Source organism: Ahaetulla prasina, chromosome 5, assembly GCF_028640845.1.
Source record: "Ahaetulla prasina isolate Xishuangbanna chromosome 5, ASM2864084v1, whole genome shotgun sequence".
Taxonomy (NCBI): Eukaryota; Metazoa; Chordata; class Lepidosauria; order Squamata; family Colubridae; genus Ahaetulla; species Ahaetulla prasina.
Window position 1 is genome coordinate 97,665,717 of NC_080543.1, and position 26,095 is coordinate 97,691,811.

General features: G+C 36.9%; 1 protein-coding gene and 1 long non-coding RNA gene across 4 annotated transcripts in view; one reads left to right on the forward strand and one right to left on the reverse strand.

Moving 5' to 3' along the window:
* Positions 1-22,673, forward strand: part of LOC131199318 (interleukin-1 receptor type 1-like) — a 37,881-nt gene extending 15,208 nt beyond the window's left edge. For 2 of the 3 annotated variants that reach the window (XM_058184980.1, XM_058184981.1), the window contains 9 exons: positions 2,302-2,512; positions 4,281-4,461; positions 9,356-9,524; positions 10,006-10,071; positions 10,174-10,282; positions 13,877-14,013; positions 15,215-15,355; positions 17,684-17,848; positions 20,543-22,672. In XM_058184980.1, coding sequence (XP_058040963.1) covers positions 2,302-2,512; positions 4,281-4,461; positions 9,356-9,524; positions 10,006-10,071; positions 10,174-10,282; positions 13,877-14,013; positions 15,215-15,355; positions 17,684-17,848; positions 20,543-20,934 — 1,571 coding nt within the window. In that variant the 3' untranslated portion in view covers positions 20,935-22,672. Of the gene's footprint in view, positions 1-2,301; positions 2,513-4,280; positions 4,462-9,355; positions 9,525-10,005; positions 10,072-10,173; positions 10,283-13,876; positions 14,014-15,214; positions 15,356-17,683; positions 17,849-20,542 lie in introns of all 3 variants that reach the window. The other variant, XM_058184979.1, reaches the window with a different exon arrangement.
* Positions 10,293-25,995, reverse strand: LOC131199320 (uncharacterized). The gene is made up of 3 exons (XR_009155326.1): positions 25,636-25,995; positions 24,782-25,322; positions 10,293-13,884 (listed from the first exon to the last, which is right to left on the reverse strand). It is a non-coding gene; the product is annotated as an uncharacterized LOC131199320 (long non-coding RNA).
* Between the last annotated feature and the right edge of the window lie 100 nt (positions 25,996-26,095).

Genomic DNA, 26,095 nt, shown 5'->3' on the forward strand with positions numbered 1-26,095 from the left:
TTTTGCCTCCTGGTGTGAGGCCCGTGGCAGGTCGCCAACCTCTGCTTCCGTCGTCCACGTGTTGGAATTTCTCCATGACGGTTTCGAGTCCGGTCTCTCTCCAAACACCCTGAGATGACAACTGGCGGCAATATCTTCAATACTTACCTGTGGATCACTGCACTCCCTTTCCAGAGAACCCCTTCTACGGGACTTTCTCCGTGGAGCCACTAATCTGAGACCTCCAGTGGTCCACCGGTTTCCTTCAGGGATTTTACACAGGGTTCTGTCCGCCTTTTTTTTTTTTGTTTGTTTACATTTATACCCCGCCCTTCTCCGAAGACTCAGGGCGGCTTACAATGTATAAGGCAATAGTCTCATTCTATTTGTATATTTTTTTTTACAAAGTCAACTTGATGCGGGCCCCATTTGAACCGTTGAGGGAGGTTTCTCTCTGGTTCCTGTCCTTCAAGGTTTCCTTCTTGATAGCCATTACATCGGCCCGCAGAGTTTCTGAACTCTCTACACTGTCTATTCGGCAGGATCTGTGTGTATTTCATAGGGACAGGGTAGTCCTATGCCTGGATCCTACTTTCCTCACCAAGGTTAATACGATTTTTCATCGCACCCAAGAACTCTCCCTTCCGAACTTTTGTCCGAATCCTCAACGTCCGCAGGAATTCGTCTGGCACAATCTAGACGTTCGGCGGGCATTAAAGATTTATATACTTCGAACAGCGTCAATACGACGGACCAAAGCGCTCTTTGTGTCATTCCAGCCTACATCTCTGGGGACGAGAGTTAACAAATCGGTCTTGTCTAGATGGATCAGAGCTACAATTGTCATAGCCTATGAGAGGCAGGCTCTCCCAGTCCCTTGACATATTACCGCACACTCTACTAGAAGCGCCTCCACATCTGCAGCTTGGGCTACTCAGGCATCTCTGGAGGAGATATGTAGAGCTGCAGCCTGGTCCACTCCAACGGCATTCATTTGCCACTACCGACTGGACGCTTTCGTGTCCTCTGACGCTGCCTTTGGAAGACGGGTCCTGCAGGCGGTTCGGGAGGATTTGGAGTAATATCGTCGGCCTCTCCCTCCTGAGAGGACATCAAGCTTGGGTATGTCCCAAACCTGACCGCCGTTTCCCCCGACAATGAGAATGGGCGTTGGCTTACCTGAACGCCCCTTCTAGGAGAGGGGGAAACGGCGGTCAGTCCCACCCTTTGCGGTCGGCCGACTGGAAGGGTCTTGGGGGGGGGAGCACACTAATTCTTTCTCATTTCCGGACGACACATCCATCTGCTGTCACTTCCTCGCCGAAAAGCTGGGGAACGGCTGTTGGAGGCGGGGCTTATAAGAAATTCAGCAGACTCGGTCCTGAGGCATACAAGAGGATTTTCCCAGACCTGACCGCCGTTTTCCCCTCTCCTAGAAGGGGCATTCAGGTAAGCCAATGCCCATTCTCACCTAGCACCTATCACTATCCCAGGACAATTGTTATCTAGATTTCTCAAATTTCCTTGCTCTTTTATAAATGCTGTACTGCAGTCATATTCTGGGTAAATCTTCCACTGCATCTTCAATTTCAACAATTCATTAAGGGGATGTTTTTCATGCTTTGAATACAGCTGTTTTAAAAACCTAGAACACAAGTTGTAACCACTTCCCCTACTGACTCAATTTGATACATGATAAATATGATTGTCCATTTTTGAGCTTTCCTATATTATTAATATGATTTTATCCATTATTCTATATTTTTATGGCATTATTATAAATTATCTCCTATCCTAATATGTATTACGGTATATATTATATCATAGTTCCAGTGCTAACTAATCTTTGCAAGACCCTTCTACTTCATGTTTGAAGCTTACGAGGAGACAAGTTCAAAGTTCTGAGTTTAAACAGGATGTTTGCTTTAAATTCTAGTATTAAGTTAGACAAATTAATACTATGAGATAAATAAGCCTAAATATTCATACTATCATACATTGTAGAAATATTTGAAATTATGTGAGAAACAGTAGAAAATGTTGCATAGTAATTCAATGATTGCTCTTTAAAAATGTGTTACTTGTTTAATTGTGTAGTTTAATTTTATTTTGGCAAACAAATTATTCCCTTTGTAGCAAGATGGATAATCCAAATCTGGAATATTCAAGAAATATTTGCCGTAATTGTAGATTTGCTTATACATTTCAAATAGATAAATAATCTATTTATGTGGCAATTATACTATTATAATGACTATTATATAAATAGTAATGTATGTTTATAGTTGTACAAATAGTAATGTATATTTATTTATTTGTTAGGTGAGGAGGAAATTGTTAGTTTTTTCCCTAAAGGAGAACCAGGAACTGTCTCTTGTCTATCAGGTAGCCAGTCTAACCATGCTGTGACTTGGTATAGAAATGATATTGAGATACCTACAACTACAGATAACTCCCGGGTTTATCAGCAAGCAAACTTGCTTTGGTTTTATCCTGCACAACTAGAAGATTCTGGAATGTATCAGTGCATTTAGTAAGTCAGTTTATTGATTCATTATTTATTATTTGCATTTGCTGGTAGTCCCAACCCAACTTACAATAATTCATTTAGTGACCATTCAAAGTTACAATGGCATTGAAAAAAGTGACTGATTATGTTTCACACTTTTGACCATCCCCATAATCTTATGTTCCAAATTTGATTGCTTGGCAGCTGGCATGCATTTATGATGGTTGCAGTGTCCCTGGGTAACGTGTTACATTTGTGATCTTCTGACAAGCAAAATCAATGGGGAAGCCAGATTCAATAACTGTAACTAACTTAACAATTGCAATGATTCATTTAACAAGAAAGGTCATAAAATGGAAACGTTGGGCTCAATTGTGGTTGTAAGTCAAGGACTACCTGTATATCTCACATTTTCTGTGGGTGATCAAAGATGTATACTATAAGAACAATTCTAAACCAGATACTAATCCAAGTGAGAAACCATAACTTTCCTTAAAATTTTCCATGAACTCCACCGACAAACAGGGACATAACTTGATCATACTCCAACATTATAATTACAGTAGTACTTTACATTGGTTATAGCATTTGAAAAATGAAAAGGATTTATAATATAATTGAAGACAATTCAATGAGAAGAAAATATAAAATTAATATTTTAACCATGTTTATTGGTACTAATTTTTAGCTTTAATTGTATAAATTTTGAGTTCAAACAATGCTTGGTAGAAGATAAAAATGGCCATGCTTCTATAATAGTTTACATGCTTAAATGAGAGTAAACACTTCTGAATGATTAGAGTCTTATTTCTAGCTAAATTTTTAGGACCAACAGAACTTTATTGCTTCTATTTATTATTCATTTGTTTATATATTTTTCCTGAAAAACATATATTCCTGAAATTAGCAAATTAAATATAAGAAATTAAATTGGTATAAAAAGTTGTTAACCTATGCTAATGAATCTTGGTCCAAAATCTACTCATATTTTTAGAAGTATATCCAACTCTTAATTGATGTTATTGTTTTTTCCCCTAAATATTAAATGACTAGCTGGATGCCCATGCTTTGCTACAAAACTATGTGCTCGGGCTTGATAAAGCAACACTTAAGAGTTTGAAAATTAATGAGTAGTTTTGATCGGCCTCTCCTCTCCCTTTCTCTCCCTCAGGCTAGCCCCACAGAAGCCTCTCCTCTCTATCCTCTTCTCTCCCTCAGGCTTGCCCCATAGATCCTCTCGTCTCCCCTTCTCTCCCTCAGACTGGTCCCACAGAAGCCTCTCGTCTCCCCTTCTCTCCCTCAGGCTGGTCCCATACATCCTTTCCTCTCCCTTCTCTCCCTCAGATTGGCCCCCTAGATCCTTTCTTCTCCCCTTCTCTCTCTCAGGCTGGCACCACAGAAGCATCTCCTATTCTATCCCCTTCTCTCCCTCAGGCTTTCTAGCCCCTTGTCTCCATGAGACTTGCCCCACAGAAGCCTGTCCTATGCTATCCCATTCTCTCCAGAGTTATTTTCAAGAGTAGAACATCTAACTAATTACCATCAGAGCATGTTATAATAATATAGGAAATGCTAATGCTCTGATGGACATTTTGAAAAAATCCTTTCTTAGTGAGCACCTAGAAGCCAAGAGGTGCCAAATTTCAAGTTTGTAGGCTTTATGGTTCTGGAGATTTCGTGATTAATGCGTGAGTGGTTTTCGCTTTTATATAGATAATTTGATGCCAATCACTCTCTTTGTGGATGTATATATTATATAATAACTGAAGTACTGTTACCATTTTTATTACAGTAATTCCAGAAGAGTTAACAAAACCTTAATAGTGTTTGAGAACAGCATTGGATTGTGTTTTAATAAAGGAATGGTTTTTGAACAGAAAGTTCCATTAGAATACAGTGGGAAGCTGACTTGTCCAGATCTTCAAAATTTCAGAAATGATGAAAATGCTCCTTTTGCTTTACAATGGTATAAGGTAAGTCCTTTTCCATAAATACAGAAGCAAAATAGCAATTAAGCAGTTTATCTTTTCCATTTTTGCACATCACTATCCTGCCATGTTCTACAACCTTTGGACCAGCTATTTACTTGAATTTCCTCTTATTCCATGCATAACCAAATAACCTTTTTTGTTAACTATGGGGCTGTAAAGAGCTCTTCAAAAGTAAACATGTTTTTCTTTTTATACTTTTAACCCACTTTTAACCTATTTTAATCCATATCTGACTTTTAAGAATGGTGAAAAGGAGAAAGAGACAGCACTATGCAGCATAGAGTTAATCCAAGCCACCTTCAAATACCTGGGGGTGGTCATCCAGGCCACTGGTTCAAGAAAACCACATGACGAATATGTGGATGCCTTGGGCCAAAGATCGGCGAGCGCCATCCTTAATTTTTTTTGCATAAAGGGAAGATATTATGTCCGTGCCACAATTAAGCTTTTTCTGGCCAAGTCACTAGCACAGCTTCTTTATGGGACCTTGCTCAGACTCTCAGCTTCATGTTTTACACCACTGGAAAAAGTTTAATCCAAATTCATCAATTCTCCAGATGCCGCGCAGTGTCTCAAATGCACTTCTGCACCTGGAGACAGGATTGACAAAAGTCGAAGTAAGAATCTGTATAGCATACTTAAATCTCTGACTAAAACTTAACTTCTTTCCACAAGGCCTTGCTCCATTAATCCTCCAAGACACATTGTGTATCAAGGATGTTGAGTCCAACCTTGCCAAACGAGGCTACTCGCCAGCTTCAATATTCAAGATGGACAATGACCAAGCAAAACAAACCTTGTGACAAAGGGTAGAGGACATTGAAAGGCAAACGGACTTAGAGAAAGCTCTGCTGTTTCTGGCTCCAGACACCATTAGATACATTGTTACGCCTGTCAGCTATCTTAGCCAATAGGAGTCAGCAAACCACCAGAAAGCATTTTCACTCGCATGGTGCCATGCGCTTCTTTTGGCCGTCCTGTACGGCAAATATAAAAAGATACCATTGGCTGAAAGCCTCTGTTCCTGTGGCTCAGGAGAGGTGGAGACTGTGTGTTCTGTCCCCGTTCCCACTTCACAGAGCAAACATGAAGATGCGTGTCTCCCAGTCTTTTTATTTGCTACAGACCTGATTTTCTTCAACTGAGGAAATACTTGGCAGTGGGTCTGTTATCTTGTATTCAAGGTCCGTTGCCAAAACTCATTCACAAAGTCTATTAACCCTCCAACAACCGAACTGCAGTGCACCCTTGGTAGCTTTTTTGTCAGTCACAAGGGCCACATGGCAGCTCCACCCCCTTTTATATCCTGTGGGGTGTGGCTCAGTGACTCAGCAACCTCTGAGCCTGCCACACCTTTTCCTCTGTTGCACACGCTTATCTTTACATCGCTGTCTCGGATCAATCCAGGATTGATCGTCAGCAGCTGGGACTTGAGGCGTTGCCAGGGAAGAGGAGGGTGCGGGAGAGGGAGGCCTTGTCAGCTCCTCCTCCTGGCCTGCAGCTGGAACTTGGGGCAGTGCCAGTGAGGAGGATCCTGGAGAGGGAGGAGCTTCCTGGCTCCTCTCCCTCACTTTCCGAGTCACTCTCCTCCATAGGAACAGGCTTGAGGGCTGGAGTCACAACACTGTGGGTCACATACTCCTTCGATGTTCCTTTTATACAGAGATTCAGAAAAAGCATATTCTGACAATAACTGCTGGGTATCCTGGCCGTTCTGACACCGCTTTTCTCCAGTGGCTGCTTAAGGATGAACAGTCCATAATACAACACAGGTGGCTAGATTCTGAGCAGCAGCACTGGGAATTCGTTGGAAACATGTGACTAATCCACCATAGTTATATTAGAAAGGTGGCAAACCCTTTGCACTGCTTACTCCTTTCCCTTTTAGTGTTAAACTGATAACTGGCCACATAGTTTATGGATTGTAATTTTAGTATAGGTAAACCATGTATAACTGACAGACTGGATTTTATCATAGTTTTTAGTTGTTATTTATCATTTTATACTAGAATTTTTAATTATATATTTACTAAGTGTTTTTATTTGTTATGGTCTCTAGTCTATGACTAATAAACTGAACTGAATTGATTTGAATTGAATTAACTATGGTGTTCATTGCAAGCTTCAGGTCATTCTGAGTTTTAGCTTTCCAAACTCATTCTTACGTACATTGATTATTCTATGATTTTTTTTTCTTTTACTATAAGGCTGACTCTCTTTAGTTTTTCTACATGAAAAACTTTCACCTTTTACTTCTCAATTTGTTAGATAGTTCTTTTTTCATGTATATATTTATTATGTTTTATCAATGGGATTAAAATACAAAATGGAAAAAAAGAAAAAATATACCTCCAACAGTAACAATAACAATAAAAAATGTATACAAAAATGGGTCTGTAAATAGCTATAAAATTTTTCTTATTTAACAAGAAAAATATATAAACAAATATTTCAGATGAGGATGTCTCTATCTAGCAGTTCATTGTTTTCAGTGGGTGCCTCTCCTTTTTCTTCTCTGATACTGTGTGTGTTTGGATGCTTGTTTATTGTCTCATATTTCAGAATTTTTCAACACAAGATTTTATTTTATTTTTTACAATTTTTATAATTCAGGATTTCTGTCCATAGAATATTTCCAATGCTTTTTCTTAGCCTATTGGAATAAGTTCTTTTGAATTTAGAACCCTAATCTGATTATCTTCATTTTGCTCTGCTTATGCTATAATAATATAGTAGGTAAATTCCAAGATGACATGGGCATTCTCTCAGAAGGTCCCTGCAACTTCCACATCCAAAATATTTTTCCCCATGAGAAGTATTAAGTCCACTGTACTGATTACCTAATTTCTTCCTCCACCTTTTATATGATGAAGCTGTCTTCAAGCCATTCAAGAATCTGTTGGCCCTCCTGTGGCCTTTTATGACACCGACACTTCACCTTGGATGTATTTTTCAGGCAAAATTGTATTAATTGCAATTCTAAACATTGTTTCTGTTATAAAATGAGAATCTTTAATATTGTTTTGGAGCCAGATTGTTTCTTGCTTGGCTTCATTTAATAGTTTTTGAGAGGAGTTCCAACATGAACCTCAAATATGCTTTCAAGTCTTTGCAATGCTGATATAAAGACATTGTTTTTTTTTTTTCTTTTACTATAAGGCTGACTCTCTTTAGTTTTTCTACATGAAAAACTTTCACCTTTTACTTCTCAATTTGTTAGATAGTTCTTTTTTCATGTATATATTTATTATGTTTTATCAATGGGATTAAAATACAAAATGGAAAAAAAGAAAAAATATACCTCCAACAGTAACAATAACAATAAAAAATGTATACAAAAATGGGTCTGTAAATAGCTATAAAATTTTTCTTATTTAACAAGAAAAATATATAAACAAATATTTCAGATGAGGATGTCTCTATCTAGCAGTTCATTGTTTTCAGTGGGTGCCTCTCCTTTTTCTTCTCTGATACTGTGTGTGTTTGGATGCTTGTTTATTGTCTCATATTTCAGAATTTTTCAACACAAGATTTTATTTTATTTTTTACAATTTTTATAATTCAGGATTTCTGTCCATAGAATATTTCCAATGCTTTTTCTTAGCCTATTGGAATAAGTTCTTTTGAATTTAGAACCCTAATCTGATTATCTTCATTTTGCTCTGCTTATGCTATAATAATATAGTAGGTAAATTCCAAGATGACATGGGCATTCTCTCAGAAGGTCCCTGCAACTTCCACATCCAAAATATTTTTCCCCATGAGAAGTATTAAGTCCACTGTACTGATTACCTAATTTCTTCCTCCACCTTTTATATGATGAAGCTGTCTTCAAGCCATTCAAGAATCTGTTGGCCCTCCTGTGGCCTTTTATGACACCGACACTTCACCTTGGATGTATTTTTCAGGCAAAATTGTATTAATTGCAATTCTAAACATTGTTTCTGTTATAAAATGAGAATCTTTAATATTGTTTTGGAGCCAGATTGTTTCTTGCTTGGCTTCATTTAATAGTTTTTGAGAGGAGTTCCAACATGAACCTCAAATATGCTTTCAAGTCTTTGCAATGCTGATATAAAGACATTGTTTTTTTTCTTTTTCTTCTTTGGCCAAGAAGATTACAAATGTTTCATTTTCTTTAGTTTTCACTTCTTTCCCTGTATCCTTCTTATTCTTCCATATTCTTCCATATATGTTATCCATCTTTCCATAATTAGGTGGTGTATTCAGGTAAGTAATAGGAAGAGGAAGGTGTGCTGATTATGTTCACCACCTTGAGCTAATTGTAAAAATAAAGGTGGGGTATAAATAAATAAATTTAAATCTGTTTTATTGTGCGGTCCTTGGTGCTCTCTGAGCTTAGCTGTTTTCTTTCAGAGATTTCATTACACAACAAGGTAACATCACCAGTGGTTTAGTTTTAAGGAGCTTTATAGCTTCTCTCCTTGATTAATTTCCACCCATTGCTTCTTGTCCTGCCCTGAGGTGCTTTGAAGAATAGCTTCACTCCCTCTTCTTTGCGGCAGCCCACAAAGAGGGAATCAAGCTATTCCTCCAAAGCACTTGAGGGAAATTTAATGTTTACCAGAGTTGCTTCTAGATGAGATGAGTGGTACACAAATCAAATCAAATCAAATCAATCCAATTAAAAAAAATGATTATCCTGAGAAATATCAAGAATCTTTTGGTTCCTAATTTACATTTATGAACTTTTTGTTAATTGCAGTTCACTAGTCCTGTTAATAAATTATCTTTAGCTTGCAGATCTGGAATGGACTGATTTGATTTTTCTGTTTTGGTTATATAGTATGTGTTTGATAAAAGAGTTTAGCTTGGTATTAACTATTCTTATAATATTTGCTTATTTTTGTTTCAGGAATGCAATTTGCATTTATATGAAGACTGGAAATTTAGCAGTTCTGGAGAAAGTCTTCTAATTAATAATATAACTAAGGAAGATGAAGGAATTTATATATGCAGAGCTAAACTTATATATCAGGGAAAAGAATATAATATTTCACGGGCCATCAAGCTAACTACTTTTGGTATGTAATTTTCATCTTGTAGTTATTGGTATATCATAGAATTTATTTTATAAAATAAAATTGGTTTTTTAAAAAAATCTATGGAACCTGCAACCTAAATTTGCAATATAGCCTTGATACATTATTTCTGCTGTCTGAGGTACTATATACTACATATTTGGTTAAAGTTCTTCTGAGCGTATATTTTAGCAGAAAAAGATTGTCAGTACTGCCAGTTATCATGTAAATGATTATATTTACATTAACAGAATCTAAGTATGTTCAGAACAAAGTATATGCTTTCATTTTCAGGCTATCATTGCTTTAATAATAGAATTATATCACAAACCTACTTTTCCAATTGTATAACTATGAGGTATTGGCACAGCCTTTTAGTAACTGAAAGCTCTAACTGGTAATAAAATTCATTTGTAAAAATTAATCTATAGCATTGCAATAGATTTTATAGTTACTTATTTTCAGTATTTTTTTACTGTTTTAGAAATACCAAAGAAAAATATTCCAGATATAATTTATCCAAATAACAACTCAATTGAAGTAAAACCAGGTAAGTAATTACTTCATTTGAAAAAGAAACTGTTCTTAATAGTCCTAGGCAAACTCAAAAATGTTATGATTATTCACCACTATAATTATTTGTGATTTGCAGATTCCAGATTTGACCTGGTATGTAATGTCTCAGCAGATCCTCTGGATGAAATGGTAATTGTAACCTGGAAGTTCAATAATGAGACATTAAATACAGATGAGAAGTATAAGTAAGTACAATATGCTGTTTTTCTAGGCGGTTCTGAATTATTACATTTTTACTTAATGCTGTGGGGTTAGATATTTATATAAATATGAAGCAAGCCTCCCTGTGAAATAAATTTATTTAACTGCAATAGCTTGTTGATTTAGTAATAGTGTACCAATGTATATTACTAATAGGAATTCCTAAAATGTACTTCTTAGTGCTTTCCAGACATTTTATAGCAAAATGGAACTATCCGGGTGAAATGCTACCAGTTCGGACCGGTTTGGCCGATCCGGTAGCGATGGCGGTGGATGGTTCGGAGAACTGGTAGAAATGGCAGCACAAGGCTCTGCCCACCTTCCAGGTCATCATTACCTGTTTTTTACCCTCTCCGCATGCGCAGAAGGGTTTCGCTCACGCGCAGAGTGTGTGCACTTCTAAACCGGTAGGGAAGATAAGTAGATTTCACCCCTATCTTGAGGATCTGAGTATTTATTCCAGCAGATAACAAGAAGTTTTTGTATTTTTAAACTGTATCTGGCATATTCTTTCAATTGAAATCTGCATGTGTTCTGTGAATTTCCAGTATTTGTGAAGTTATTTAGTTTTAGGCAATAGGCGCACCGTCATCACAAGAGTAGATAGTATTAAACAGATATATTTAATTAAAATATTTCATGTTTCTTTCTTTCTTTATTTTTTATTTATTTATTTTGTCACAACAGTTTATATAAGCATAAGCATGAAATAACTATACAACATATAAGCATATATATAAGCTTAAGTATGTGATAACTATATTGATTGGATATAATGAAAGGAAACAATAGACAGGAACGGTAGGGACGCTTGTTATGCACGCCCCTTACAGACCTTATGCACGCCCCTTACAGACCTCTTAGGAATGGGGTGAGGCCAATAGTAAACAGTTTTTGGTTAAAGCTTTGGGGATTTTGGGAAGAGACCACAGAGTCAGATAGTGTATTCCAAGTATTAACAACTCTGTTACTGAAATCATATTTTCTGCAATCAAGGTTGGAGTGGTTAACATTAAGCTTAAATCTATTGTGTGCTCGTGTATTGTTGCAATTGAAGCTGAAGTAGTCTTCAACAAGAAGGACATTGCAATAGATGATTCTATGAGTTAAACTCAGGTCATATCGAAGGCGGCGGAGTTCTAAGTTTTCTAAACCCAGGATTTCAAGTCTGGTGGCATAAGGTATTTTGTTGTATTCAGAGGAGTGGAGAACTCTTCTTGTAAAATATTTCTGGACACGTTCAATTGTATTGATGTCTGAAATGTGGTATGGGTTCCAGACAGGCAAGCTGTTTTCAAGAATTGGTCTAGCAAATGTTTTATATGCTCTGGTTAGTAGTGTAGTGTTTCTGGAGAAGAAGCTACGCAAGATAAGGTTTACAACTCTTAAAGCCTTTTTTGCGATGTAGTTGCACTAAACATTTAGTGTTTAGATTCTTTTTTCCAATGTGTAAGACAGAGCATTTGCTGGTTGAGATTTGGAGTTGCCAAGTTTTAGACCATTCTGACACAAAGTCAAGGTCTTTTTGAAGGGTAGCTGTATTGTTGGTGGTGTTAAATAGTTTGACATCGTCCGCAAAGAGAACACAATTACCTATAATATGTTCACAAGAGATCATTAATGTATAATATGAAGAGTGTTGGTCCAAGAACGCTGCCTTGTGGAATGCCGCTATTGACAGGAACAGGGTTTGATAGAATACTGCCAATTTTGACCACTTGTTGTCTATTTGACAGGAAAGCTGTTATCCAATTGTGGAGGGGTCCTGAAATGCCATAGGATTTTAGTTTGAGGAGAAGTTTATCATGTACTACTGAGTCAAAAGCTTTACAGAAGTCTGTGTAAATTGCATCTATTGCTTTGCCTTGATCAAGATTTGTAGTCCATATGTTTTTGCAGTGGAGAAGTTGTAAATTACATGATAATTTTTTTCTGAAAATTTGTTTATTAGAGAGTAGGTTGTTTGTTTCTAGGTGGAGGGTAATGGATTGGTTGATGATAGATTCCATTACTTTGCAGGTGATGCAGCATAGAGAGATTGGTCTGTAATTTTCAACTAGACTGGGGTCTCCTTTTTTGAAGACAGGGATGGCCGTGGCTAATGACCAAAGTTTGGGAAAGGAACTGGTCATGAAAGCTTTTTCAAAGATTATGCTTAGGGGTTCTGCTATATTAGTGGAAAGCTTTTTTAAGAAGTATGAAGTAGTCCATCAGGTCCAATAGATAGGGATGGTTTCAGTTTGCAAAGAGCTTTTTCAACATTATCTTCTGTGAAATCTATTTGTGTTAGCTCGTTGTACTCATTGTTGGTACGATTGGGGGATGTCGGATATGAGCTATTACTGTTAACAAAGACTGAGCCAAAGAATGTGTTAAAGAGATTTGCTTTAACTGTTTCATCATTATATTCTTTGCCGTTAGATTCTTTTAGTGGTGGGATGAATCTCGAGTCTTTAACTTTGTTGTTTACAAAATTATAAAAGCACGATTGGAATTAGTGCGCAGAAGGTCTTCTTCTTGCTTGGTGTGGTAATTGGTGCATTCAATTTTTATTTGGTTGCATATATTTCTGTAGTGGTTTTTGAAATTAGCTACATAGCCCTTTTTGTTTCTTCTCCAAAGGGATTTTTTTTTTGGATTGGAGCTTTTTTATTGGTATGAGTAATTTGTTTTTTCTGATTTTGGTGGTGGTTTGTGGTACGTAAAGTTTAATGCCTCTATTGACTTCAAGTAGGAAAACTTTATAATAGTCTTCAGCAGTGATACAGGTTGAGAATAGATTTTGCCAGTCAAGAGATGAGAGGTCGATGTTTATAAGGTCATCATTGGCTTTTTTGAAATTGTAGTTTGGAATACCATTATTATGATGATTTTTGTAAGGGGGTAAATTGAAACTACTTTTGTAAGGGGGTAAATTGAAACTATCATGTTGTAGTCCATAAATTGAGTTTGTGTTGTTGCAGAAGATGAGGTCAAGGCAGTTGTTTAGTCTTGTATTGTTAGTTACTGGTTGTTCAAGACCTAGATTTGTAACAGCGTTGTATAGAGTAGTATGGATGGGTTCAGTTGTACATTTGTTTGTTATCCAGTTAATAAGAGGTAGATTGAGGTCACCCAGGAAGATGAGAGGATATGGGCAAGAGATAGCCCATGTTAGTAGTGTGGTTAACATGTTCGCATGTGCGATGTCGTAGTCAGGGGCTCTGTAGATAGTAAGAATCGAAGTGTGATGTTAAGGGACAGGTCGCATAGAATAGTTTCAGGAAGAGCAAGTTTATGTGCAACTTGAATATTTTTTAGATTCAGTGACTTCTTCTATTACATTATCCTGATATTCTTATGCCACAGTAGATCTTGGCAACTAGGTGCTGTATGTAAGTGAAACAAAAGATGAGGCTTTGCTTTAATACTGGGCAAATGACAAGATCTAAATTTCTATTCTGAATACATTTAACTTCAATTTAAATGTGCTCAAATTAAGATGCTGAGCGTGACCCAATTTATATAAATCAATATAATTATACTTAATTATTTCCTTCTTTTCTTTTTCTGTTTATATTTTCTTTTGGTGTTGTTAGGGTTCTTTCTGGAAAACAAATAATAGAAGTAAAGTTAAATATTTCCAAAGTGAAAGACAGAAATTATGGAAAATATCTGTGTGAAGTATGGACTCAACATGTGACACAAGTAGCATATATAGTGCTAAACTACCCAGGTAAGTTTATGTATAAGTCTATATAGTTATGTATATCTTTTACATACCCAATATAGAGAAAAGGTGCTTTGCTTGTTTATAAAGACAAACAAACATCCATGAGAATTTTGCTAATCTTTATGTACTCTCTTATGAAACACCTTTTTTTTTCTTTTTGAGGATATTAGATTATGCTCTGGGATGGGCGCAGTAGACTTGTACTTATTCTAATCTAGAAACAGTCTTTAACCCTAAATGGTAAGGGGGAGTTGCAAACTATAGCCACATAACCACTTAAAATAATGAATTATATTTTATTAGATTATGGGAACTGAATTGTATATAAATAAAAAAAACATTGTTTGGAAAAATATTCCTGAGGTATTTTCATCCTGTAAAGCTCTGCTTAATTCTATAGTCCAATGAGAAAAAATGTCACTATCTAAAAAAAAAGAAAGGAAGAAGCAAGTGTTGACACTTGTTCTATCTAGAAATACTTGGGATAGACTAGGAAAGCTAGGTAAGTCAGAGTTGGATAATATGGCTAGAGGTTATTGCTAGTACTTTCCACCAGTGACATTCAGTTGGCTTTCTCAGTGGACCTTCTCTTCTGAAAGAAGATAATGCCCATGAAAATGCCCAGAGGACAGATTAAATGACAAAGTTGGCTGCATATGCCTTTTTGAACCAATGCTCCACCCAAGGTCAGATTAATATCAACCTGGAAAGCTTTTTGGAGTTTGATGGTATCAGAATTCCCTGCTAATAAAAATGTTTTTATTTATTAAAAATAAACCGAAAGGTTTATTTTGCTATTGACTTTGAAGTGGTATTACACTTTTGTTATTTTATTTTTGTACCATTTATAAAAATTTTTGAGATTGAATGACCTATCATTTACAAGAATAAATAAACTTTAAAAGCTATGATGAAAAGTAATGCCAAGCATCATCAGCTTAATCATTTTCTCTTTGGCAATAAAAGGTGTTACTTGGATAATCTTCAGACGTTAGAAGCCTCTTTTCAAAAGAATTAAATATTTTATGAGAATTTGCTTAGAAAAAATGATAGTAAAAAAATGATAGTAAAATAGAAATTGTATAAATTGCTCATTTTATAAATACCTTATGGCGCTTACTAAGAATGCTTTCCCTTCTCTCCTCTCCTCTCCTCTCCCTTCCCCTCCCCCTTCTGTTTTCCTTTTTTTTTTTTGCCAATACAGCTCCAAACGTTCAGATTTATGTGATTGGAGGATTGATTTCACCATTGTTTATTATAATAGCATCACTGCTTACTTACAAATTTTTCAAAGTTGACATTACCCTTTGGTACCGGGATTCTTGCCAACATCTCAGCAAAGGAAGTAAGTTCAGCTTCAGTCATTTGATGCCCTCTGATAAAGAATAAAGTTTTTGATGTTTTCTAAATAGTTTGCAACTTTTCTTTGACTTTTTGTCTTACCATTTCTGCTCAAAGGGACTAGTATACAATTTATTGTTAATACAAAGAATATACTTTAATGTTTTGGGATTGCATTAATGAATTAAGAACTGTGGGTTCCCTAAGTGCTCCAATATTGGATTGCTGATTATAAATCTTGTGAAATTTAACCTCTTGAGTATCTATGGAGATTCTTAATCATCCAGGTCATGGTTGTCCCAAAGGTGCTTCTCTAAAAGGCATTTGAACTTTCTTGATTTTTCCTTGAAAACATTTTTTAATCCAAGTCATGGAGGCCACTTTGGGATTTATCTGTATCCTCGGAGTCACCGGAATCAGAGTGCAAATGGGTGTGGAGCCTTCTTGGGACTGCTGAAAGGACTGTATTGTAGATAGATAGGTGGTGTCATATCCCTGCCCCTTTGTCTTTGAACCCTCTTTCAAATCATTGGTCCTCTCTGTCCAGAATGTGAACTTTAAAGTTTAAAGTTCACATTCTTGAGCTTTGAAGTTCACATTCTGGACACATTCTGGAACTTCAAACTTCCAGAAGGAAAAGACAAAGAAAAGAACCAGGGAAATCCAGTTGCCTTTTGGAAAAGCACCTTTGGGTTAAATTCTTGAGATAAACTATCATACTTTTGAGAATAGTCAGTCAGACAGTAGGGTGCAACATTGCTATTTTGATTTATTCTATGAGAGAATACAGTAGTTACTAAGACAAATACAGTCTTGCAGACAAATACAATAGTTACTAAGAGAAAAGGCCTTTTTATCTTATATAAAAAGCCTGTGTTTTTGAATAAATGATAGATTTGTGAAAAATCAACCTGCTCTAGCAACAAAGATTTCTTATTACAGATATATATAAAATCTCAAAATTATTCTTCCAAATATTGATGAGTTTGTTTAAAAAAACAGGAGCATTTTTTTTCATTTGTGGTGGTTATGTAAAAAATCTATAACCTTTTGGTGTAAAATATTTAGGGAAATTAGTAACATCAATAAACATTGGATTGAAATGTTAGGCCTGATGCATTTATAAGGCCTGAACTTAAAAACAAAGAATTTATCTGTTTCATTCATAATTCAATAAAAGCAGTAGAAAAAAATGAAACCAAAGTGAATGACAAAACTGAAATTCCTTGATTGTTTTATCTACTGATTTTGTTTCAAAGTAGAATTTTTGAGCTGTAATTTTGAACTTTGTGGATTTTTTTTCTCTATTAAAAACAAAACAAAATGAAGAGGACAAGATTTGGACACTTTTCTACACTCTAACTTCTTGTCTTGTATTGTTAGAAAAGGGCAGAAGAATATAGGAAATATAGAAAATAAAACTTCTATAAAGTCTTGTACTGTATACCGATATCAATTAACTGCTATATCCTTTGTATATGATCTTGTATACTCTGCAGGACTTGCCTAGGCAGTCACTGGAAGAACACTGACTTAAAGGCATGAAATATTGATTGATTGATTGATTGATTGATTGATTGATTGATTGTCTGTCTGACTGACTGACTGACTAATTGACTGGCTGACTTACTTATTACAGATATTTCTATGCTCCAAAACGACACTAAGTGACATTAGTATTATGTCAGAAATGAAAGGAATGGAGAAAATGATTTGAATAGTAATACTTTGTTTAAGGTGTAGTCTGGAAAATGAGATACTGTATTGGATTTTCATTAGTGACCTGCCTTTCCTGTAAAGAATTTTAGCTCTAACATACATACAGCATTGTTACCTGTATTAGCTTTCTAACAATCCAATAGACTAACTCAAGATAGTTTTCATACCAGATTATTCAGGAAGCTTTAGTAGGTGTCAAATTTTGAAATGCTGCTGGTCTAATATTTGAATTCTGCTGTTCCAATTGCCAGGCTTAACGCATCCCGACCAAACCTAAACTGACTTCCCAAATATATGTAATCATTTATCTAATATTAATCTCCATAAGTTAGATGTTAAGTCATAAAAAATGAGAGGGAATGTTTGATTAATAAGTTTACATTGTGGCATTTTTTCCCACCATAACCTTTAACTTGAAGTTATTATGAGCGCCAGCTGTTTAATTAGTGATATTAAAGTATTGGTTGATCTATGCTGATGTCTTTTTATGCCTCAGCTGGATGTATTATTGCCTTAGCTAATAATTCAGGCACATGAAATGTAAATTTCTGTAATAAATTATTCCTATAAATGTTCTGATTAACACAGAGTTGGTTTTTCTCTTTCCTTCTAGTTTCAGATGAAAAAGTCTATGATGCATATGTGTTATATCCTCACAATATATCAGGCTATGTATATTTGACAGAAACATTTGTCTTCAAATTATTACCTGAAATCCTAGAAAAACAGTGTGGCTATAAGCTCTTTATTCTTGGAAGGGATGATGTGCCGGGGCAAGGTATGTATCTTTAATATCTGTGCTTAGAATTTTTAAATTGTTCCTTAAAGGGCAACTCTTAAGTAAATGTTTTGAAATGCTGATCTGGTGATAAATTCCTGATTGAGGTTTAAAATATGCACTATTTTGAGAACAAACACAGTTGTGTCACTTGAGCAATATATGGATAAGGATAAAAGAATTCCCTGTTATCACAGTTAGAACTTCATATACATTCAAGGATTAGGACATAATTATTGGTAGAAAATGACTTCTGTGGAAATGGATAGATTCCCATGTTTGTATTTGACAGAATAGAATTGACTTTAGTGAGCCTGCCAAGTGTCAGTGCAGCTTACAATCTACATTAGGAGTTATGGTCTTCCTGCCTTTGACTTAAAAATACCTGGACAATAAGAAGTTAAATTGTTGCACAAAGAATTTCTGCTATAAAAATTCAAACTGATACAATTACTGTCAGTAAGGCTGGTATGCAGAGATAAGCTACTACAGATATAATTTACAATGTACAAATATTTAACTCCCAAAATATATTAGAAAGGTGTTTCCCTGTAAAAGATTTGAGCAGCTAGATACAATGGTAAAATATGGAAGGTTAACATAACATACATAATAACAGAGTTGGAAGGGTCTTTGGAGGTCTTCTAGTCCAACCCCCTGCCCAGGCAGGAAACCCTACACCATATACCTGCAAAGGTATAATTGAGTCCCCTATTATGAAGGTACATGTATTTGTGGCCTATCAGGGACTGATTATATATATTGCATATATTATTTGAGTGTAATTGTATGGCATACAGAGAGATCATTATGCTGAACCATGTATTTATAAGGCAAAAAGCTGATTGGGACCCATATCTTAGAACAGCATGTTTTATGTGCAGTTAGAATATAAATGTTATCCATAAACTGGTCTCCTTATTGACTAAAATAATGCAATTCAGAGAAGTATGTATAATATAGTTATGAGTGAGGTAAATTTTAAAGATGATAAGGACAGGAGATTAGCTTTTGTATTTAATTATTTTGTTAAAGTTTGTCACATTTTTTGTAATGTGATATGGCCTTACAGCTAATTAATAAAGTGTTAGTGTATTATATTGTATAGCATTCCTGACATCACTAAAAAAGTATTTTGTCCTTAGTACTTTCCTTCTGAAATTCACTTCCTTAGAAATGTCCCTTTCTTTTTATTTACTATTAGCCCCAAGATACAGATCAGACCAAGAAAACAATTCCATATTAAGACTATAAACATATAGTCAAATTGGCTATGGTAAATAGAACCTTGCAAGTCTCCTTGTGGTTTACCTCCTCCCCCTCCTATATTGCTATGAATTTGGGTTATTTCTGTCTGAGATGTTTCACGTTCCTCCTTCATGGATTGGATTAAGCAATATTTTCCTTCTTTTTGCTTTGGTATTCTTTATTTGCGTCTCTTCCCTAAGATTATAGCTTCTTTATTCTCCACATTTATATTTTCCCTTTTGGATTTTCAGTTCTGAGCAGGGGGTTGGACTAGATGTCCTCCAAGGTCCATTCCAACTCTGTTACTGTTACCCCTTGAATCTAGTGCTATCTCAATATCCTTCTCTTTCTTTTATTGTACTTATTTTTCAATGGCAATATGAGAATATTGATTATGAGACCAACATTGCATTATATAGAATTGTATAACGTAAAAAAAGAAAGTGATAAATGATGTGCAAGAGAAGGATAAAAGGAGGACACTGGTCTGGTTGTGTCCCTTTCTTTTCCACACTATTGTTTAATTGTTTAAACAATATGTCTGCCTGGACAAAATGTGTCCTAATGTCTCTGGGTAGTTTTGAAAAAGTGTCATTAGAAATGACAAGCCTTTTTTACTTGGAGACATCTGCCTTGTCTTTGTATGTTCTATCTGCTATGAAACTTTTGGCCAGAAAAGGAGAAAGTTAGATTTGTCTGTGTAACTCAGTGGTTCTCAACCTTTATAGTGCTGTGACCTCTTCCCCACGATGTGGCGACCCCAACCGCAGAAGGGGAAAAAAGCGGCAAATTGTTTTTTTGAATTTATTGCGCCTGAAGCCGTATTGGCTAGCGATCTGAATTGCTTTGAGGATGGAGGCATTAAAGCAGAGACTCCTCCCCTATTAAGTTTATCACACCTGAAGCCAGATTAGGCTAGTGATTGGGAGTGATTGCAGCTGGCTTGAGAGCAAAAAAATCAGAGCAAAGATTTCTCTCTTTTAATTCATCACGCCTGAAGCTGAATTCGGCTAGCGATTTGAAGAGCCTGCAGCTGGCTTGTGGAGTCAACCGTTGGAGCGCGATTCTTCGACTCACAAGTATACTTCCCATATTTCCGATGGTCTTAGGCGACCCCTGGCAAATCGTCATTCGACCCCCAACAGGGTCGCGACCCACAGGTTGAGAACCGCTGGTGTAACTAAACTAGACAAAAGGGGAAATGAAGTTTTTTCAGAAGAAGGCAATTGCAAGCCATTTCTCTGTTGTTACCAAGAAAACTAGGAAGAGATTTCCATGAAGTCATTAGGAATTGAGATGATTCAATTCAATACAGTCACTTCTTTAGATTCAAGAAACACAATCCATTTTTCTAAAATTAAGCAATTTTTATCATCAGTACCTGATTAAAATGTATGCTTTACCTGGCCCATATTGATTCGGGGTTTTGTTTTTTTTTATTCACAGCTGTCATTACTATTGTGGATAAAATGATCAAGCTAAGCAGAAGAGTGATCATTATTTTAATGCCAGATCTATATTGTGGTGGCATGCAGAGTTTGTTGTCTGAACAGGAACTTGCAGTCTACAGTGCTCTTATCCAGGAGGAAACCAAAGTTATACTGATTCAGCTAGACAAAATAAAAGACTTCAGTAGTATGCCAGAATCTCTCAGATATCTTAAGCAAAAGCATGGCATACTCACATGGAGGGGAACTTTTACAGAAACCACTGAAATGGCAACTACACGGTTTTGGAAGAATGTGAGATACCAGATGCCAGCCAGCCCAAGCCCACTTGCCTCAGACTTGCATTTTTTGCCAATAACTTTTCACTCTTCTCAGATATCAGACGGATGACGTCAAAGCCACACTTGAAATCTATTCCAGTGGATCCTTATAGATGCACAAACATGTGCATCTGCTAGAGATTGTTCCAAGTCTGGGATCAACAGAATCACAATTCAGAACAGTATTTTCTGCAAGATGATTCACTCATAGGCTGTGAAGTGCATGAGCTACTTCAGCAAGTGACAAAATAATGTGAATGCTGGACAAGGAAGAAGTTGAAATTGTTTTTTGCATACTATTATTTTACATGCAAAATAAGTGAGTATATAAGGAGCTATTCTATAAGAAAACTTTATATTATGAAAAAGAATTTAAATTAAGACCCCAAGGGTTTGAGCAAAATGGTAAATATTGATCTAGCACTGATGTTTATTATAGCTATCAGCAAGGATTTAAACTCTAATTTTTCCTTTAACTGATATCCTTCCTAGAATTTCCATTGAAAAACAGCCTGTATGGCTGTAAGTTGATGAGATGGGCATATTTCTGTCTTTTGAACAACAGTGTCTATATAGTACTCCTTTGCTTGTACTGCCTTAATTAAATGGAAGATTCAAGATAGTTGCAAAAAATATTTCGGCATGTACTTACTCTCTCTATAGAGTTACTGTATATTCCAAATACACTACATATGGAATCTGGTACAATCCATATACTATGGGTATTACTTTAGTATCTCCCAAGGAGAAAAATAGAAATGACATATTTAAATAAATTGCCATACCAGGAAGCAAGGGTAAAGCATGCTTTATAATTTTAGTTTGGCTTTTTTAATTAAACACTTTCGTTACTAAATGAATTATTTTGAATTGAGTGATTTGTCAGTAGTTCAGAAACAATTGTTATATTTCAAATCACTAAATATATGCAATACAAACATTTCAATTTATTTTCAGAAATTGTATTTTGTAGTAGGGGAGCCCAGATTTAATAATTTGACCAAATATTTTTTGTACACTTTGGGTACAATTGTACAAATTATTCCTGTATTTGTTATGTCCAATTTTCAGACACTGCCTGGATAAGTTCCTGCAGTTTTCTTGCAAGGTTTTTGATGTGGTTTGCCATTCCCTCAGGTTGAAAGAAAGTGACTGGCCCAAGGTTTGCTTGATTGGCTTTGTGCTTAAGATGGGACTAGAACTCACAATCTCCTGATTTCTCCTGATGCCTTAACAAATATACGACACTGGCTCGCATACTATTTTTAATCATAAAAACAATTAAACGGGGTCATAATATGGTTCTGTGGCCTTGTGTAGGGAATTCAAAAGAGCATACAGTCATGGGGTTGATTGGTGCCATGGGAGCTTCCCCTTGCCTTTGACAACTACTTTATAACAAGTAAAACTATTTTATAAAGTAGTTATAATGTAACTACTTTATACAACAATATTCTTGCCTGCTTAATTGTTTCTATAATTTAAAATTTTAACATTTTAATATGTATATACTGTTTTATATTTTGATACGTTATTGTACATTGCTCAGAGACTCCCCTTGCGAGAGATAAGTAGTTCAAAAATGTGAAATATAAATATAAATAAATAAATCTTATAAACCACAAAATTATGGCTATGAAATCTTTGTGTCTTTGTTGTGTAATGTGCTGCAACACTCACTTGAGATTTTAAAAAGACACCTGAACAATGTAATCAAATGGGAAATATTTTAAAAAATTAAAACCACTGTATCAAAGGCTTTTGAAAACCTAAGTGGGAAAATACTGACATATAATGTTCATTAATAGTATCTTCTCTACTCATCTGAAAAAACCTACATAATTTTGGATATAACAAACCGGTCAGCTGCAACCTTTGTCATGATCAGGGATGTCAAACTAAAGGCCTGGGGGCCGGATCTGGCCCACGGGGTGCTTAGATCTGGCCCATGGGACCTCTTCCAAGAAACAGTGAAGGACCGCCCCATGGTGCCTCTGCAAGTGAAAACAGAGCTCAGCAAGGTCATATGCGGCCCTCACGAGCTCTGTATTCAATGGCAGAGAGTTGCAGGAAGCCATTGTAGCCGAAAATGGAGCTCAGGAGCCTGTTTTGACTGGCAGAGCACTCAGGCCACCACAGACCCCCCTGACATGAGTGATGTCGAGCTGGCCACGCCCACCTGGCCACACCCACCCATCCCCAAGGTCAAACACCATCCTGATGCGGCCCTCAATGAAATCGAGTTTGACAACCCTGGACGTGATTAATGCTCATCACAATACCTTACTTAAAAGCTATTGCATGCTTTATGTGAACTTGATTCTGAAAATTTTTTGGTTGTAAAGAATGCGGGGGAGATAGGACAGTTTTTCCTGTGACATTGTTAAAATTGTGGAGTTGTCTTAGAAAAAGTGATCTGGTATAATCACTTTTAGCCTTTTGTATTTAACCCTCATGAATCACTTTGTCCAAAACCCTGAGTCCTAACACTTAGAGCACTTAGACTTACATGCTTTACAGCCCTCTCTAAGGGGTGGTTAGAATGCAGTATTGCAGGCTAACTCTGCTGACTGCCAGCAGTTCGATCCTGACCAGCTCAAGGTTAACACAGCCTTCCATCTTTCCGAGATCAGTAAAATGAGAACCCAGATTGTTGGGGGCAATATTGTAACTCTGTAAACTGTTTAAAGAGAACTGTAAAGCACTGTGAAGTGGTTTATAAGTCTAAGTGCTATTGCTCTATTGCAATATTTGGGCAACTGTTTATAATTTTCCCTTAAGGAGAGAATATCAGAAAAATGTAAAAAAATTAAAACAAATCAACCTTTACTTTACTGAAGAATAATCAGGAACTATAAAATTCACAGGAATTATGCTGTGGACATTCTAGCAGCCCCTAGGAAATCCTGGCAGATCTCCAAAAATTAAGCAGGCTCAACTAACATTTTGGAAAAAAGGCAGTCAGAAACTGCCTGCATTTATGTAGCTGCCAATAAAATTGAATAATTTAATTAATAGTTTAATAAAAGTTAAGTTTAATTGTTCAAATCAAATTGATTCCTGCAAATGTAATTGAAAGCAGGGATAACGTACACAGTGCGTTTGGAAAGTTCATTTTTGTAAATTAAAAAGCTTGTGATTTTTGGAAGATTCAGCTATCCTAAACATCAAGCTAGCTTGGGTGAAAACAGCAAGGCCAATGCTTAAAAGGGTCTTTGATTACTTTGTACAAAGAATTTGTCTGCAAAACAGACAAATTCCAAGCACATTGCCCATCAGTCACCAAGCATTGGAGACACTGTATCTACAAGAACAATGAATGTGTCTATAGAGCCCAGGAAGGTATTTTGGAATCTTGAGAGCATCACAATATGCCATCGATTAGTTTTTAGGCAATACCTAGGCTTCTACACTAGAACTGACTGGCATCCTCCACTTCATCACACATTCTTGGACCTAAAGCAACAGTATGGCAGCTATCTGGACGTAATGTTGGAAAAATCGATTCAGTCGCTTCTAGAGGGCTCCAGAAATTCCCCAGCAGCCTTGCCGAGGCCTTCATTTTCCAGAAGGCCGAAGCACAAATAAGTGGATCGCTCTCCCAGATCTGACAACGCAAAGGGGGAAGAAAAGGATCCAATTGAAAGGGAAAGAAGACGACAGAGCTCGCAAACCTGAACAGCTCAGTCAAGCTGTTTCAACAGGAACCTTGCAGAGTGCAGCATAATTGTGAACTGGCTACGCTCCACTTTCTTTATCAACGAATGTGCGGAATAGCTCGCATGGAACGAAACTGCTTACAATATTTTGGAATTATTATATGCGATATTTAAGCGAAGTAGTCCGAAAGCGCTCCTGCGATGTTATCGACGGCGGTACTTTCCTCTAATTTCCGCCTTGGGTAAGTGAAATTTTACCTTCTTTTCCCCTTTTTACGCGCGTAATTTCTTCTGCGCGCCAACTGACAGTTGCCCTGGTTCGCGAGGAAGGCGAGGCTTCCGAGCGGAATCGATTTGTTCGTTCCCGCCAACGCCGCAACTGGCGGAGCCCTCCTTGCGTTGCCGCCTCTGCAACGCTGCTCTTGGCCGAGCGGAGGTGGGGCGGGCCTCTGGAAGGAAAAGCCACGGAAGTTCTTCGACTTTGGAGCACGAGTATCCGAGGTTGCAAAAGCAGCTTCTGCATTCGCACAATGGCGCAATTTCCCATCGAAAAACTCGGTGCACCATTTCTGGCACACTTCTTCCGCAACATTTAAGTTCTCACGAAAGTCTTCCAAAAACGTTGAGCAAAACGACCTGTTGCTTTCTTACTGCTATTTCTAGGAGCTTTCAAGCGTCCCGGCTCTGGCATTGAAATGAGACTGAGATTCCTCTTTATTCCTGTCTTTCACTCACCACCACCCCCTCAGGTCCGACCCACTTTCCAGTCCTGTTGGTGGATCCTGAACTGGAGTTACAGCTTCCAGAAAAAGAGAGAGAGAGAGAGAGAGAGCAGGGTTATCTATTGCTCCGAAAGGTTGACTCATGACATATCACCGACACATCTTAAGGCTCTACTCCAGGTGCGTTACAGCCAAATGGTCACGCAAGTCTAGCCAGTTCCTAGTCAAGCACTTGCGTTTATACCGAGGAGCCGCACTCGGCTGGCTGCTCAAAATCAGGAAAGTCGGTCCCGATTACCCTTTGGATGGGAGATCACCAGAAGATCACCCAGTGGAAGTCGAGAAAAGACCCCAGAAGGAAGCAATGACAAACCACTTCCTTTGTGTTACCTGAAAATTAGCTAAGTTCCACTTGAGGGAATCCTTCTCTATTTTTTCCACCTTCGTGGTGCCTTAAGATTGTTCTTGTTCAGGGCAGGTGACCATACTTCCTGTGTCTGAAATACCTGGGGCTAGGAATCGAGGGGTGATGGGTGCGATCCTTCAAACCATTGTTGGTTTATTTAAATTGATATGCGGCTCATCTCACATTCTGGCACTGATACGGTATTAAACTTGCCATCTGCTGCAAACATACTAAGGGCGACTTCAAGAGATAGATAGAAGATCGATGGATCTTCTATCAGGTGGATGGATAGACAAGACAGATGGACCGAGAGACGGACAGACATAATAGAGAGATTTTTTAGCGAAAAGCTTGCTTTCTTTTTCCGCAACACTGAATTTGCCTGTATTCCGCAACAGTGAATTTGTCAAGAAGCTGGTGGAACCGGTTTAATAGGCAAAGAAG